Source organism: Myotis daubentonii, chromosome 13 (assembly GCF_963259705.1).
Source record: "Myotis daubentonii chromosome 13, mMyoDau2.1, whole genome shotgun sequence".
Lineage (NCBI taxonomy): Eukaryota > Metazoa > Chordata > Mammalia > Chiroptera > Vespertilionidae > Myotis > Myotis daubentonii.
Window position 1 is genome coordinate 41,479,321 of NC_081852.1, and position 17,355 is coordinate 41,496,675.

The 17,355-nt window shown below is 40.2% G+C and overlaps 1 protein-coding gene across 3 annotated transcripts in view; it reads left to right on the plus strand.

The window, feature by feature from the left end:
* The window catches only part of TBC1D12 (TBC1 domain family member 12), an 87,442-nt gene that overhangs the window by 48,922 nt on the left and 21,165 nt on the right, over positions 1–17,355 (plus strand). For all 3 annotated transcript variants that reach the window (XM_059660841.1, XM_059660840.1, XM_059660843.1), the window contains 2 exons: positions 8,439–8,554; positions 14,531–14,613. In XM_059660841.1, coding sequence (XP_059516824.1) covers positions 8,439–8,554; positions 14,531–14,613 — 199 coding nt within the window. The remainder of the gene's footprint in view (positions 1–8,438; positions 8,555–14,530; positions 14,614–17,355) is intronic.

Below are 17,355 nucleotides of genomic sequence, written 5' to 3' on the forward strand. Positions count from 1 at the left end.
CTGGATTGTGAAAGGGATCCCAGATTGGAGAGGGTGCAGGCTGGGCTGAGGGACACACACACACACACACACACACACACACACACACACACACACACCGTGCACGAATTTCGTGTACCGGGCCTCTAGTATATTATATAAGATAATATATTCAGAAATAGTGCCTTTTTATTCAATACTGTTTGCATACATCTTGACATCAGTATGTTTATTATCACTGTGACCAGTTTTATAGTCTTCAACCACAGGCACATCATTTTCACTTTTGTCCAAGTTGTAGGAGATACAGTGCTTTTTATTTTTATGTATTACCTTGATACAAGAAATTTTATCTCACACAAATTTTCAAATGCATTGTTTTTTCTTTTATTTGTCCTATAGGTATAAAATTATCTACAACCTAGTCTCTTGATACGTTATTTTTTATTTCTCAATTACAGTTTACTTTCAGTATTGTTTTGTATTGGTTTCAGGTGTACAGCATAGTGGTTAGACAGAGTGTGCCCTATGTTTTCAGTACCCACCTGGCACCATACATACTTAGCACAATAGTATGGCCTATATTACTATGGTGTATTTTAAGGTAATATTTAAAGGTGGTTTTTTATGACAGTTTGCAATTGGATGGCTATATTTCTGGGAATCCTCACTTTTGTTCAGTTTCTTCTCCCCTATTCCAATTAAACAGCACCAAAAGAAAACACCCACTGATCAAAAAGTAACCTTCCAAACTAGCACTGATTGAGATAATTTCAGCATAATGCATTTTCTCCAGATAGTGCTTTGTTGTTCAAAATTAATGGAGAAAAAGCACCCATAATATAAGAGATGTTGTTAAGCAAATGTATTTCCTCTTTTCTGAGAGATTATTTTGAGGAAAAACCTCTTTTCTCTTTATGTGTATACAGTATTTCTTAACATTGGAATTGTAAGTCATTTTTTCTACTTTATGCTCATGAAGATGACAACAGTTGCCTACCATCTTTTGATTGGCCTTAGATTTAATTGCCTATTTGATTTACATTTTCTTATAGCAGCTAGAATAAATTATCCTACAGGTAATTACCAGCCTTCTCCTACTGGTTTCATCTGCTATTCTAGTGGAGAATGAAGAATAAATTAAATTTTTTTAAAAAACAGGCTTCATTACAACATCCTATAGAGATACAATCTATATGTTAAAACTAAATGCTTCTTGTGTTACACTTGGCAGGTAGCTAGCTCCCAATGACTCATAAAATAGGTCAGTTAAAACTGAGCTTTGCCCTGACCTGGTGGCTAAGTTGGTTGGGCGTTGTCCAGTACATCAAAAGGTTTTGGAAAAAAATGGGGGGGGAGGTTTGGGTTTGATTCCTGATCAGTGCACATGCCCAGGTTGCAGGTTCAGGTTTGATCCCCAGTTGGAGTGCATATGGGAAGCAACCGATTGACATTTCTTTCCCCCATCGATGTTTTTCTCTCCCCCTTCCTCTCTAAAATTAATAAAAATATATCCTCAGGTGAGGAGTAAAGAGAAAAAAAAAACTTTGTTAGCAGAAAGTGAGGCATATTGATAAGGTATTTTCAAACAGTGAATGTACTATAGCTAGCATTATTTACTGATTTCCTTGGATTATGGTTTTTCTTGTTACTTTTTTTTTTGTAATCCTTACCCAAGGATATGTTTTGTTTTTTAGAGAGAGAGGATGGGAATGGGAGAGAAAAAAAGAGAAACATTGATATGAGAGAAAATCATTGATCTGTTGCCTCCTATACTTGCCCTGACCGGGAATCAAACCTGAGAGACCCTTTGGTGCACAGGACAGTGCTCCAACCAACTGAGCCACACCAGTTGCCATGGCTTTTGTTGCCTTTTTATATTGGAAAGTGTTTTTTATAACCTGCAAAATTATCAACATTTAGTTCATTATTAAACTTCTGTAAAAGAAACATATAGGGAGTTTTTGTGACATATATGGATTTAAAGTGAAATTGACTTCAGGAATTCTACCCATGAGATATTGTTTGGTTATATTTTTAAATGAACTCTTGTGTATTTAAACTACTTCTCAATAAGCACTGTTATCTCTCTTTACTGCCCTCAACTCAAGAGTTAAGAATCATGTGATTTGCCTCAGCTGCAGAGATAGGCCCTGGTTGACTTTAGCTCATCTCTAAAGCTTATGATTGCTGTGGAATGGATTGCTTGTGGAATGGATATTTACTGGGAACTGCCTGAAAGAATGCTTTCTTTTTTGTGGGAGTTACTAGAAGAGCCACTGAAGGATCTTTGAAAATTATGCTATGAAGATGTGACAACTGGCATTGCTACAGTCATTTCTCTGAGCGGCAAACTAGCCTCCAGATGAAGCCCACACATGGAGGAGGGCATAGTTGAGAGCGTGGTAGAGAAGTGGAGTCTCTGACTAATGTTACGAGCCTTTTGGTCAGAGTCTAAAATTACTAAGTGCATGGAATATTCAGTTCTGTGATGTGATAAATTTGCCTAACCCTGTTTGAGTTGGGTTTTTGTGTGTGTGTGATTAATACATTTCTTTATTGATTTCAGAGAGGAGCGGAGAGGGAGAGAGAGATAGAAACATCAATGATGAGAGAGAGTCATTGATTGGCTGCCTCCTGCATGCCCCCCACTGGGGGCAAGCCCGCAACCCGGGGATGTGCCCTTGGCCAGAATCAAACCTGGGACCCTTCAGTCCACAGGATAACACTCTATCCACTGAGCCAAACTGGCTAGGCCAGGTTTTTGTTTTATATAATAAACACCCTTAACTAATAATTAGAATATCACCTTGTGAACAATTTTGAAAGTACTAATACCGAATATTTTACTATCTATATATATAGAAGCCTAAGCAACCCTTTGGCCATTCAACCAGTCTCTATGACACGCATTGACCACCAGGGGGCAGGCAGTCTACGCAGGACTGCCACTACACAGACAGCCACTCAGCTGACCCACAGGCGCCAGATGCCGGGCTCACAGCTGGCGAGCTCAGCTGTGGCGGCACGAGCCTCTCCTGTAGACACTCCCCCTACACACCCCTTCCCCATCTGATAGGGACGGGGACTGGCATGGGTACTGACTGGGCGCAAGCCCGCAGCCACTTCTGTCATGGGCGTGTCAGTATCGCCCTAGAACAGGCGTGGGGAGACCACAGCAGAGCAGCAGTGAGCCTACTGAGAAGCAGTGGTGGCAGGCACAGCGGGGCCAGGGTGAGTGGGAGCGGTGCAGCACCTGGCCCGGGCTCAGGCTCCTGCCCGGCCGCCTGCCGCTTCGCTCACTACTACATCCTTCAAGGGATGTTGGACTGCGGGTTTCAGCCCAATCCTCGCAGGCCAGGCTGAGGGACCCCACCGGTGCCCAAATGCTTGCACCAGGCCTCTAGTTTCTAATATAATTTGCAATTTTAATCATATTAGAATAGCATCTTTATTCAGCAAATATTTGAGTCATTCAGGATATATAAGTCTATACTATTTTCAGATAATGGATTGATACCATGTTTTTTAAGCTTTTTAAAATATTAACCTCTAGAAACTTACAGCACTTTAATGCTTAAGGGTCTGTAATGGGAAATCCTAGAATACAACTTTTTTCTCATGTGAAATATATTTGAGTGACAATTCTATATAAAGCTTATTTGTAATGTAGATAAATGATATATAGATACCTTATTTTGTATTGCCTTTTATGTGTGTACTTTTTCAGTTAATTTGTTTTTAATCCTTACCTGAGGATATTTTTTCCATCAATTTTTATTATTTTTAAAAAATATATTGTTATTGCCAAAACCGGTTTGGCTCAGTGGATAGAGCATCGGCCTGCGGACTGAGAGGTCCCAGGTTCGATTCCGGTCGGGGGCATGTACCTGGGTTGCGGGCACATCTCCAGTGGGAGATGTGCAGGAGGCGGCTGATCGATGTTTCTCTCTCATCAATGTTTCTGGCTCTCTCTCTCTCTCCCTTCCTCTCTGTAAAAAATCAATAAAATATATTTAAAAAAATAAAAATATATTGTTATTGATTTCTGGGAGGAAGGGAGGAGGGGAGAGAGAGAGAGAGATAGAAACATCAATGATGAGAGAGGATCATTAATTGATTAGCTGAGAGAGAGACATGGATTGTTGATTCCCACATGCACCCTGACCAGGGCTGGGATCGAAGCTGCAACCCAGGTACATGCCCTTGACCTGAATCAAACCCAGGACCCTTTGGTGCTTGGGCTGGCACTCTAACCACTGAGAAAACCGGCCAGTGCTTTTTCAGTTAATTTTTCATGAAAGACTGCTTTCATTAAAACTAGGCTTTGTCCAAACTTTCAGTGACTCTCCATTTTGTTCATTGTAAATTCCAGATATTTTTGCCAATGAAAAGGCCCCATAATTTCAAACGTTATTTTTCATCCTTTTTCATATTCAGTGAGATTAATATGTTTCACGGATCTAGGCCTTTGCTTGCTCCCCCTGGTTTGTTCCAATCCTTTTTGCCTATGTAATTAATACCTATCTTTCTTGCCTCCAGTTCTGAATCAACTTCTTCAATAAAATCTTTCATCAATTATCCACCATGACTATACGTGATCTCACAAACTATTTTATTTCTTGTAAGAAAAGTCAGGCCGTAACCGGTTTGGCTCAGTGGATAGAGCGTCGGCCTATGGATTGAAGGGTCCCAGGTCAAGGCATGTACCTTGGTTGTGGGCACATCCCCAGTGGGGAGTGTGCAGGAGGCAGCTGGTCGATGTTTCTCTCTCATCAATGTTTCTAACTCTCTATCCCTCTCCCTTTTTCTCTGTAAAAAAAATCAATAAAAAAATTTTTTTTAAAGAAAAGTCAACAATACTGGATACTTTAAAGTAAAACAAATATCCTTCATTCCTAGTTCAGCCCTCCAGAGGAGAACCTCTTAATACTTTTGATTTCTTGATATCATATATTTTAACATATATGACTTATTTGATTATCACTTGATTTTTCTTTTGGCAAGAATATTTCAGGAATGGTCAATGTACTTCATATTGCAACATAACAGGAAGCATATACTATCTGGTGGTCTTTTCATATGATAGTTAAATGGATCAGTGGTTGAGGTATTGTCAACTCATACCGAATATTTTTCTATCTCACTGAATGATCTATCTCATTCTTTTAAAGTGTCATCAATTGCCCTAGGGAGTTTGGCTCAGTGGATAGAGTGTTGACCTGCGGAGTAAAGGGTCATGGTTTGATTCCAGTTAAGGGCACGTAACTCGGTTGCACACGAGATCCCTAGACCCAATGCAAGATGCAACCAATGGATGTGTCTCTCTCACATTGAAGTTTTTCTCTCTCTGACTCTCCCTCTCTCTTCCACTCTCTCTAAAATTCAATGTAAAAAATTCCTCAGGTGAGGATTAACAAAAAATAAAATAAAATCAAAATGAATTGTCATAGATAGCTACTTGACTATTACCATAGTAAGATGACATGTAGGTGTTAAAAGGTTAGACTCTAGAGCAGTGGTTCCCAAACTTATTTGGCCCACCGCCCCCTTTCCAGAAAAAATATTACTTAGCGCCCCCTGGAAATTAATTTTTTTAAAAGTTTAATAGCAATTAAACAGAAAGATATATGTATTAATGTTTCTACCTTTTTCGTAAAATATAGTAAAGAAAGGTGTAAATTAGAAACATTGAAGTTTGAAATTATGAAACTTTATTGAACTCAGAATAGAAAGGTAATACAAAAAGAGTTAAAACAAATGCACCTGTGGCCATCACCGCCCCCCTGGATCGCTGCAGCGCCCACCAGGGGGCGGTAGCGCCCACTTTGGGAATCACTGCTCTAGAGCTACACTGCCTGCCATTTATGTCCTTTGGCAAATGATCTTTTATGCCTCAGTTTTTTCTACTCTGAGTTAGGTGCCTCATAGGGTTGTTTCAAGGATTAAATATTTTAAGTGTTTAAAACAGTGCGTAAAGTATACATGGTAAGTGTCAGGAAATACTAGCTACTGACATTGATTTCGAAATTTTATTTTGCTGTTTATGCACTGGAATTTATTTTCATGGAAAATGCTTTATTGGATGATACTGTATTCTACCAGTGAATCAAGGTCACATTGTAGGAAAGCAGTGCCATTTAAATAACAAATCTCATTTATATTTTTCATATCGTATATGATTTTTAATAAGAAAACATTACCAGAAAAGGGGATTTGTTAACATAACATTCGAGTCTATAATGAAGAAAATAAGTGTTTCATATATAATATATCTTAGTTATTAGAAAGAATATTGGTGAAAGAGAAAAAGAAACGAGTGACCCCATCGATGGCTTTTGACTCTGAAAGGCTGTTCAGTTCCTTGGCATGGGAGTTAAAAATAAGCGTACACAGTCCTATTTAATTTGAGAAAGAAGTTTCTAAAAATTCATTGCAGTTATGCAAACAAAGTAACTCTCAGATTAACAAAGATGAGGATAGAAGGGGAGATGCAGATATAAAATTATAAACAGCAGCAGGAACCATAAAGTAGTTTACAGAAACTACTGAAGTTTACAGAAAATGTGTAAGAAAAAAATTATTTTTTAAGTAATATCTCAAATAAAATTAAGCTTTAATAGCATCAAATTTTTAAGAGGGATGGAAGCATCAGTTCACATTTTGCTAATGTCTGATTTAGTATTGATAAATAATCTTTGAGTTGGAAAAGCAAATCTATAATAATAAAAGCTTAATATACTAATTAGACTGGACGTCCTTCCCTATGTCCTTCCGGACGAAGCCAGGGCTGCAGCCAGGGGATCGAGGCAGCCGCTGCGGCTGCGAAGGCCTAGAATTCTCTTGCAAGAATTTTGTGTATTGGGCCTCTAGTAATAATATAAAAAGAATCATAGGCATAATAAGAAAGCACAGCCATAAATGAAACCATGGATTACTCTAAAGTATATTGAATTTTTTTCATTTAAATTAATGTCTTCTCTAGTTGTCAGTGGGCTTGCAAATTTACTCCTGAAATCAATGAGTAAATCTTAGAATTTCATGAAAAATGTACATATGTATTACCTGGTGATGAGAAAGCAGTAGCTTGATTTTTAAAAATTTTTTAAAAATATTTATTAAATTGGGGTAACATTGGTCAACATGAACAAATTAAATCATAAGGTCATAAACTTTTTTTAGAAAGGGAAAATGTGGGTTCTGGAAATTAAAAGCCATAATGGTTCCCTATTTACCCATGATCCCCAGTAGATGCCTGAAACCATGGATAGTACAGAACCCTGTATATATATTATGTTTTTCCTATACAGACATACCTATGATCAAGTTTAATTTATAAATTAGGTACAGTAAGAGATTAACAACAGTAACTAATGATAAAATAGAACCATTATAACAACCTACTATAATAAAAATTATGTGAGTGTAGTCTCTCTGTCTCAAAATATTTTGTTATGTTATACTTACCCTTCTTGTGAAGATATGAGATGATACAATAACCTACCTGATAAGGTGAAGTGAGGTGAATGATGTATGCATTGTGCCATAGCCTTAGGCTACTGTTGACTTTCTGACAATGGTCAGAAGGTGAACACTGTGAACACAAGCCCTGCCTTATTTATGATAACCTAGAAGACTACTGAAAGACTGCTATCTGATAACCCACAGGACTACTAGACTAAAAGGGATGATTCATGTCCCACCAGGATGGCTTGAGATTTCATCATACTACTCAAGACTGGATGCAATTTAAAACTTATAAATTGTTTGTTTCTGGAATTTTCCATTTAATATTTTTGGTCTGCGATTGACCTCGGGTAACTGAAACCACAGAAAATGAAACCGCAGATAATGGGGTACTATGATAGTAACAGTTTGTAACTTTTAGTGAGGTCTCTAACAGTCTTTGGACATATTATTGGATAAGATATAATGGTGACTTCTTTAAATTTCGAGTAAGTAGGTAGATTTATAAAAGCAAGATCCAAAGTAGGTTGGAATTCAAAACCAGCATTTGATTAGAGGTTCAGTGTCATCCTTGAAAGAAATCTTCAAAGCACTTTAATGTTGGTTATTTTGTGTCACCATTTCCATCATTGATTTGTGTGAAGGTTTTGAAAGTAGGTTTATCTGCTTGTAGATTATTCAGAGTTGGACTTGGACAGCTGGTACCTTAGAAGGCAATCAAGAACATCTTCCTAAAACCTTGCCTCATTCATCTAGTGCATTTCTATCTTCCTCTCTCCTACCATACTTTGATATGTAATAGAAATTCACAATTTAGTTTGCTTTAGGGAAAAAAGTGACTTTTCTTTCTTTTGTCTGCCTAATATTTTTACCAGAATAATGTATGAATCGTATGTGTCCCTTTTATAGCATAATATCCTTAATGATACAAATTTAAGATATTAAGAAATTTAGGAAAGTCTCTGCATAAATTATGTTTTTATCTACTCTAGGAATATGAAGCACGAACAGGGAGGGCCTGTAAACCTCCACCTCAGTCTTCAAGACGTAAGAATTTTGAATTTGAGCCACTTTCTACCACTGCCCTCATTCTTGAGGATCGACCATCGTAAGTAGTCTAGTGCTCATCAGGCACACAGTTTATATTTTAAACTTTAATTTTGCTTAGCATTTTACACAAAATATATCAAGAAATTAGAGAAATTGATTTTTAAAAATTTTTAAATCCCAGAAACATATCCTAAAACTAATAAGAAGGACTATATTGTTGATGTTCAAGCTTACGCATACTTTCTAGAAGTCTCTATGCGCCCATGTCTGAGACATAAGTTTTGGCTTTTTATATTTGTTTCCATTTTGACCATTCTCTGTCTTACCTTAATATGATAAGGCAATTGTTTTTTCTTTCTTGACATTTAATATGTACTTAAGGTATATTTGTCCTTGCCTTTTGAACAATTTTTGAAATTGGAACTTGAAATGTTAACTACTGACTGTCAACCAGTTGGTTTACTGTTACTAAGAATACATTTTTAATACCCTGAAAAAATCTTAAATTCTTCTCTTCCCATTTCTGCCACAAAGTTGCTATTCTTCAAAATATTGTCTCTGATTTCTTACCAAACAAAGCACACTTCCCTAAAGCAAGATCTCTTGGTTCTTAACTCCTTTTCCCTTCTTGGGCTCTCAGAATCTATTCTTTTTCTTTTAGGCTTCTCTTTCCTTCCAGTGTAATAATTTCTAACCTTTTTTATCATTTCCCTGCTCTGTAGCTTTTTGCCGGGAGCCGGTCCATCCTTGCTGTTTCAAGGGACCTGGCATATATGGCATACGGTTCTTAATATGTTTGCTCACCTTCTTGGCGCTGTGTTTTAACCAAAGTCACCTCTCCGAGAAAGGTTGAATCCCCAGGTAGGGATTTTCCCCTGAAGTTAGGGAGGGAATAAAACCCCTCAACTAAGTGCCAGGCGGGTAATTAATCCCTTTAACTACGAACAATCATGCTTAAACTACATAATCTTTTCTCCCTGGAATGGAGATAAGAAACGCCCTAACCTTTGTAATAGAGATTGATAGGATTGAATCAACTGGTATAAATACAGTTGTAACAAGACAGAAACACTCAGAACTTAGAACAGAATCAAGAAGACAGAACTCAGAACACAGAACTTAGAACACAGGGCTTGGAAGACAGGACCAAGAGAGACAGAGCCTAGGCACAGAACCTACACAGAATGTTCTCTAGAGACAGAAGAACTTCGCTGGCGAGAGCATGCCGGAGGATCCTGGACAGGGACTGGCCTCGGAGCCTGGAGGCGGAGCCTGGCGAGAGAGCATGGCAGGGGATCCTGGACTGAACCTGACTGCGGAGATTGGCAGGAGAGCCTGACTAGAACCTGGTGACTGAACCTGACTGGCGAACCTGGACAGAACCTCTCTGGAGATCCGAAGCAGAACCTCTCTGGAGAACCTGTACAGAACTTGGCTGGAGATCCTGGCTAGGCTGCTGATCAACTGAATGCTGTTACTGAGTCTTTCCTTCTTCGCTGACTCCGTCCACACCTTTGGGGACCCCTGGACCTGCTGGGGTTGGACCCCGGCAGCTTTTTCTATCCATTATCCTAAAGAGCATAATAAAAGGATCTGGAACCAAACAGTCAGAGGTTGAATATTTTTTAGACATTGTGAGAGAAGAAGTACATTATTTTTCAATTCTTGTTGCATTTATTTATGCTAAAGAATTGTGATCCCAGTGCTCCCCCCCCTTTTTTTTTTTTGGTAAGGATTTGGTGAATACATTCATATTTTTCCTTTGGTTTTATTTGTCTTGATGAGGCGAATGAATCAGGCCAATTCAAAGAGTGTTAAGCGAGAAAAGATCTTTTGACTCCTGACTGACAGTCAGCTGAGTAAGTAGATAACCAAGCTCCCAGAAGAGCTTTCTTAAACTTGTTAAAATTCATCCAAAATAGATTAAACTTTTTACCAGGAATGTTAATTTCTTCCCTGAAGGAGTTTATAAAAATACTATGCAAAAAGTTCTGTGCTAAATAGTCTTTGGGACAAATTTTTATTTACACCATCCTCTATTTTACAAGTTTCACCTTCGTGCCTTTGCTCACGTTATTGCCTTCTATTGGAATACAGTTACCTTATTTTTACTGCTCACATACCTAAGCCTTTAGAGATTAGGCTTTATCTTTTCTATCAAGTCAAGTCTTTGTTGACATCTTCCCTCTTACTCCTTTACTAGAGGCCTGGCGCACGAAATTCATGCGCGGGTATAGTCCCTAGGCCTGGCCTGTGTTTAGGGCCATCTTCCCCAGCTGCTGGCAGCTGGCCCCACACCCTGCCACCACCCACCCCTGGTTCCCCGTTTGCCATTAGGTGATCGGAGCCTGCCGGCCAGCAGGGAGGAACCAAGAGGTGGCCAGTGTGCCTCACAGTGACTGGTCGAGTGGTCGTTCTGGTTGTTCTGCCATTCAGTCAATTTGCGTATTACTCTCTTATATATATTTAGATGTGCTCCAATCCTTCCATTTCCAGGGAAAGGGGCAAAGGAGGGTTGCTGAAAGTGATAAGGGAGGCAGCAGGGTGAACTTTTTTTGGGGGAAGGGAGAGTTTCCTCCTGATGAGGGGCTTCAAAGGACAGCAGCCTACTTCTGCTACCCCCTGTCTCCAGAGACACAATTTCTGATTGGCATCTGGCAGGACAGAGCAGTTGCATGTATAGGACTGGGAGTGCCTTTCTGCATGCAATTCCCTGGAGAGTCTCTTCCAGCCAAGGAAAGCTTTGTTCTAACCATTTCTCCCAGAGCCAGGGCTGCTGGGTGGTCTGGGGCAGGAGGGCAAAATGGAGGTAGGGCAGGGCAGGAAGAAGTATAGGGTAGAAGACTAGGGGATGAGGGAGGGAGAGGGTGAAATCTGTGTGTGGAGGGGGGAGGGCTGGTGCAGAAGGAGAGTTGGGGTCAGCACAGGAAGGTTTGAAGGTACTGGGGGAGTAAGAGGGACCAGCAGATGCCAGAACAGGGTAAAGGTTCTACGGAATCAGGTGGGGGTCCGTGAGGGTGAGTATAGACTAAGTCCCTTCCCCAGACCCTGCCATCCCATGTGGCTAGTGGGAGGGGTTCATAGCAGGCGGTGAGCGCCCTACACTTTGTGTCTGAGGCTCCAGAACATGTGGCCAACATGCCCCACCCTTGCCGAAGTGCTGCCATTTGGAATGCATTTGCAGACACATGGATTGTTGTTAAGTTAATGCTTTTTAATTCACTCTGTTTCCCACTTGTCATTTTTTATTAAAAAGGCGATTTTGCTGGCGTGTGTTCCTTTGCGGGGGTGACGGGTATTCTCCATGGGCAGAGATCCAATGAGAGACAGAGACAAAAGGCCCAGTGAGACATGCCCTGATGGGGGCCCCCCGGTCAGGGAGGGGAGGCCCTGCTGGGGTCAGAGCTGACAGGGGCGAGGGGCCATGGTTGTTCCACCATTTCGGTCGCTGGGCTTTTATTATATAGAATGGTCTGAAGCAGAAGTCTTAACCATTATTCATCCTTGCTACAACATACCTGAAGAATCTTACTAACTTGAGAAGAGAGGAAGAGGTACAATATATAATTTGGAAATATGTCACATACCTTTCCTCTAACCTGTTGAAAGTAATTTTAAAAACTGACTCCAAAAACCAGACATTATTAATATACATTTGGATATGTGATAATACTTAAATGTATTTTTTTGCATATTTTTTCACTGACTGTGAAGCCATTAATTTTATAAACCAACTAGAGGCCCAGTGCACAAAAATTTGTGCACTCGGGGGAGGGCGGGGGGGATCCCTCAGCCCGGCCTGTGCCCTCTCGCAGTCTGGGACCCCTCAGAGGATTACCACCTGCTGGCTTAGGCCCGCTCCCTGGGGGATTTGGCCTAAGATGGCAATCAGACATCCCTCTGGCAGCCTGGCAGCCCTCAGGGGATGTTCACTTGCCAGTGGGGAGCAGGTCTAAACTGCAGTCAGACATCCTTAGCGCTGCTGAGGAGGCAGGAGAGGCTCCCACCACCACCGCTGTACTGGCAGCCATCAGCCTGGCTTGTGGCTGAGCAGAGCTCCTCCCATATGAGAGCACCCTGACCACCAGAGGGCAGCTCCTGCATTGAGCATCTGCCCCCTGGTGGTCAGTGTGTGTCATAGTGACCAGTCATTCCCAGTCTTTCTGCTGTTAGAGTCAGTTTGCATATTACCCTTTTACTATATAGGATAGAGACCTGGTACACGGGTGGGGGCCGGCGGGTTTGCCCTGAAGGGTGTCCCAGATCAGGGTGGGGGTCCCGCTTGGGTGCCTGGCCAGCCTGGATGAGGGGATGATGGCTGTTTGCAGCTGGTCACACCCCCTTCAGGGTGGGGGTCCCCACTGGGGTGCCTGGCCAGCCTGGATAAGGGGATGATGGCTGTTTGCAGCTGGTCACACCCCCTTCAGGGTGGGGGTCCCCACTGGGGTGCCTGGCCAGCCTGGATAAGGGGATGATGGCTGTTTGCAGCTGGTCACACCCCCTTCAGGGTGGGGGTCCCCACTGGGGTGCCTGGCCAGCCTGGATGAGGGGATGATGGCTGTTTGCAGCTAGCTGGTCACACCCCCTTCAGGGTGGGGGTCCCTACTGGGGTGCCTGGCCAGTCTGGGTGAGGGGCTGAGGGCCGTTTTCAGGCTGGCGGGTGACTGAAGCTCCCAACCTCTCCTTTTTTTCTTTTTCTTTTTTATTCTGGGATTTATTTACCTTCTATGGCTGTCACTGGAGCTGAGAGCCGGCTTTCCTCTGAGGCTCGGCTCCAGCTCTGAGACCTCGGCTGCTGAAAGCAGGTATCTGGGTTTGTTTGGGTTCTATAATTGTAACACTGTTGCAACTCCAGCTCTGAGGCCTGGCTGGCTGAAAGCAGGTTTCTGGGGATTGTTTAGCTTCTATTATTGCAACATTGTTTCTTAGAGTGCAGCTCAGAGGCCGGCAGCAGCAGGCAGGGAACCTTGGCTTCCTCCATCACTGGAGCAAGCAAGCCTCCTGTTCGCTTCAGCTGCCTGGCTGTCGGCCGCCATCTTGGTTGGCAGTTAATTTGCATATCTCGCTGATTAGCCAATGGGAAGGGTAGCGAAGTTACGGTTAATTATCATGTTTCTCTATTATTAGATAGGATATATAGCAAGTGATTAACTGATTATCAAATTATTCATAACATTATCTTGAAACTCTAAAAGTGCAAAGCAGTTTGTTATAAAAGTATACTGGCACTTACCATGTGATCCAGGAATTCTACTCTTAGGTATATATGCATAGAGAAATGACGGCAGATACCCACACAAGACTTGATATGAATATTTATAGTACCTTTATTCATAGTGTCCCCAAACTGGAAACAGTCTAAATGTTCATCCAAATGGATAAATGGAACACTGATCACCAATTAAAAGGAATATGTTCATAATACACAGAACAGCATGGGTGAATTTTTAAAATATGCTGAGCAAAAGAAGCCAGACAAAAAAGAATCTATGTGAAACTCTTTAAAAGGCAACCAACTAAGGTACAGTGATAGAAATCACAGATGTGATTGGCCAAGGTAGGAGTTGGGTAAGTATTGAGTGCAGAGGGTTATAGGAAACTTAATGAAGTGATGGGAATGTTCTGTATCTTGATTGGCATGTTAGTTGCAAAGGTATGTAAAATTGTCAAAACTCTTCAAACTGTACTCTTAAAATATGTTTGTTCATTTTATCACATGTAAATTCTACCTCCAAAAAGTTTACTTTAAAAAACCCTGTAGTAAGTGGGTTTAATAAGACCTAGAAATATTGGCTGAAATTTGACATTCAAAAATAATGAATAAACACATACATATGACATATAAATATATATAACAAATATTGGCAACTCGGATTCTGGTTCTTTTCTAAAATGCAAAGTTCTTTTCAACCTATTACTTTCTTAATGTATGAAATGAGATGAGGTTAAAAATTCTTGGTATCTGTAACAAAAGAAGTTAATACATTTAAAAGTTAGTCTTTTGAAAAGTGACTTAAAAAAATTTTCCCCCCAGAAATCTTCCTGCCAAATCTGTGGAAGAAGCTTTACGTCACCGACAAGAATATGATGAGATGGTGGCTGAGGCTAAAAAACGAGGTATAACTTTAACTCTAGTTGGTAAATTTAATTTACTGAATTTCAACAGGAAGGTAGATGGTGAAATTGATGAAGTCTGTCTTTATGATGATGGTGATTTCTTATTTTTATAACTACATTTGTTCTTAAAGAGAAATAAAATGTCATACTAAGATCATAGTTCTTCTGTAAGGACTTTTACAAAACTAATAGGAAGAGAAAGGCAGCAGACTATATGAGAGATCTTGTCATTAGAGTCATGAACCCTGGACTACTACTAACTTATAAATGAAGATTTATTCATGAAATTCACTTGTACAGTTTTTAGGCTTTTGATACATAATTTAATAATTTTAATGCTTTAAAATAACTTCCTATATGACTGTGAGAATGTGATTTGAAATTAAAATATGCTTTTGTGATTTCATGGAGTCTCTCTCGAGTCCCAGTTGTGTCATTTGGACAGTCACATAAATGTATACTCTCGTGTGCATAAATTCACACATTTATTCATTCTCTCTTCCAACCAAAAAGTATAGTATAAGGATAATTTAACAATATTTATTTACTAAGTACTGTTCAGGATATATTTTTAGAAAATATTACACAGCTATGTTTGTGTAAACACACATACATGCACACTTTTTGGCCTATGCTTTTTTTAAAATATATTTTTATTGATTTCAGAGAAGAAGGAAGAGGGAGAGGGAGACAGAAACATCAATGATGAAAGGGAATCATTGATCAGCTGCCTCATGCATGCCCCCTACTGGGGATCGAGCCCGCAACCCGGCATGTACCCTTTACAGGAATCAAACCCAGGACCCTTCAATCCACAAGCCAACGCTCTATCCACTGAGCCATACCAACTAGGGCTTGACATAGGCTTTTTAACAAGTGATATTTTTCCTTAAGTTACGTGAATGGAATGTTATAATAGTATACAGTTCTTCTTTGTGGCACTATTTTGGAAATGAAGTTAATCTTTAATCTTATAGTAAACCTATAAAGCCAATATCTTTCTAAAGGGCCTAATTATTTAAACACAGGTTGAGTTTATTTTTCTATACATAATTCAAAATACAAGTTTTAATTGACTCTCAACACTGACTTTACTGTTCAATTAATATTTAAGATAGTTATTGATAAGTAGATAATCCTAAGAACATGTTATAATAGAATAACATTGAATTGGGAAATCAGAAGGTCACAGCTTTAATCCTGTTTGACACTACCTGGATGTGACACTCTAAATAGACCGAATGTTAGTTTCCTCATCTATAAAATGTGGGGGGCAGGTCAACTAGATGCACACTTTCAAGTCCCTCTGTCAATACTTTTTTTTTTTATAACAGTGGAACCCACTCCAAAGAAATCTTATGTAGAATCTGAATATATAAAACAAGTTTTTAAAAGTGAATCTGCCTAATTGGCCTCTAGCTTACCCCTTAAGATAGTTTCTGCCTAGCCGGTGTGGCTCAGTGGTTGAGCATCGACCTATGAACCAGGAGGTCACAGTTCCATTCCCAGTTAGGGCACATGCCCAGGTTGCTGGCTCAGTCCCCAGTAGGGGGTGTGCAGGAGGCAGCAGATGAATAATTCTCTCTCATCATTCATGTTTCTATCTCTTTCACCCTTTCCCTTGCTCTCTGAAATCAGTAAAAATACATATTTTTTAAAAAAGACAGTTCCTGAGGTATATGTGAATCAATTTAAAAAACACTTTACTTTTTTTTTCCTGTTGATCCTCATCTAAGGATATTTTCCCATTGATTTTAGAGAGAGTGAAAGGGAGGGGGAGAGACAGAGAGAAACATCGATGTGAGAGAGACACATTGAATGTTTGCCTCCTGCACATGCCTTAAACTGGGCCGGGGATCAAGCGTGCAACCACGGTAGGTGCCCTTGACTGGAATCGAACCTGGGAGTCTTTCTCCGGCCAAGGCTCTATCCACTGAGCCAAATCGGCTGAGGCTCGAAAATACTTTAGCTAGCTGATCTCTGAAGTTTGCACTGGTTCTAAAATTATATATAATTATATATGTATAGTTTACATATATTTTACTTCTCTATTTTTGATGCATCTCTTCTGGAATTGTGACTTCTGATTTTCAGAGGGGTGTTGTTTGCATGTTTGTGTGTATTAGAGGGATTTAAAAAATTTAATTAGTAAAGTGAAGCATCATACTCAGTTTTTAATGTTACGTGGTTTTATGTGAGGAAGTACATAAACCCCTTGTATGAAAAAAAAGGTGTTGGTTAGTTGCTCACAGTAGTTTATTTTTTTATTTTCTTTTGAATATATTTTTATTGATTTCAGAGAGGAAGAGAGAGGGAGACAGATACAGAAACATCAATGATGAAAGAGAACCATTGATCGGCTGCCTCCTGCATGCTCCCTACTGAGAATCAAGCTTGCAACTCAGGCATGTGCCTTGACCTGGAATCAAACCATGACCTGGTTCATAGGTTGACGCTCAACCACTGAGTCAAGCCGGCTGGGCCACAGTAGTTTATTTATTTATTTTTTTAATATATTTTTATTGATTTTTTTACAGAGAGGAAGGGAGAGGGATAGAGAGTTAGAAACATCGATGAGAGAGAAACATTGATCAGCTGCCTCCTGCACACCCCCTACTGGGGATGTGCCTGCAACCAAGGTACATGCCCTTGACTGGAATCGAACCTGGGACCCCTCAGTCCGCAGGCCGACGCTCTATCCACTGAGCCAAACCTGTTAGGGCTAGTTTATTGTTTACATAG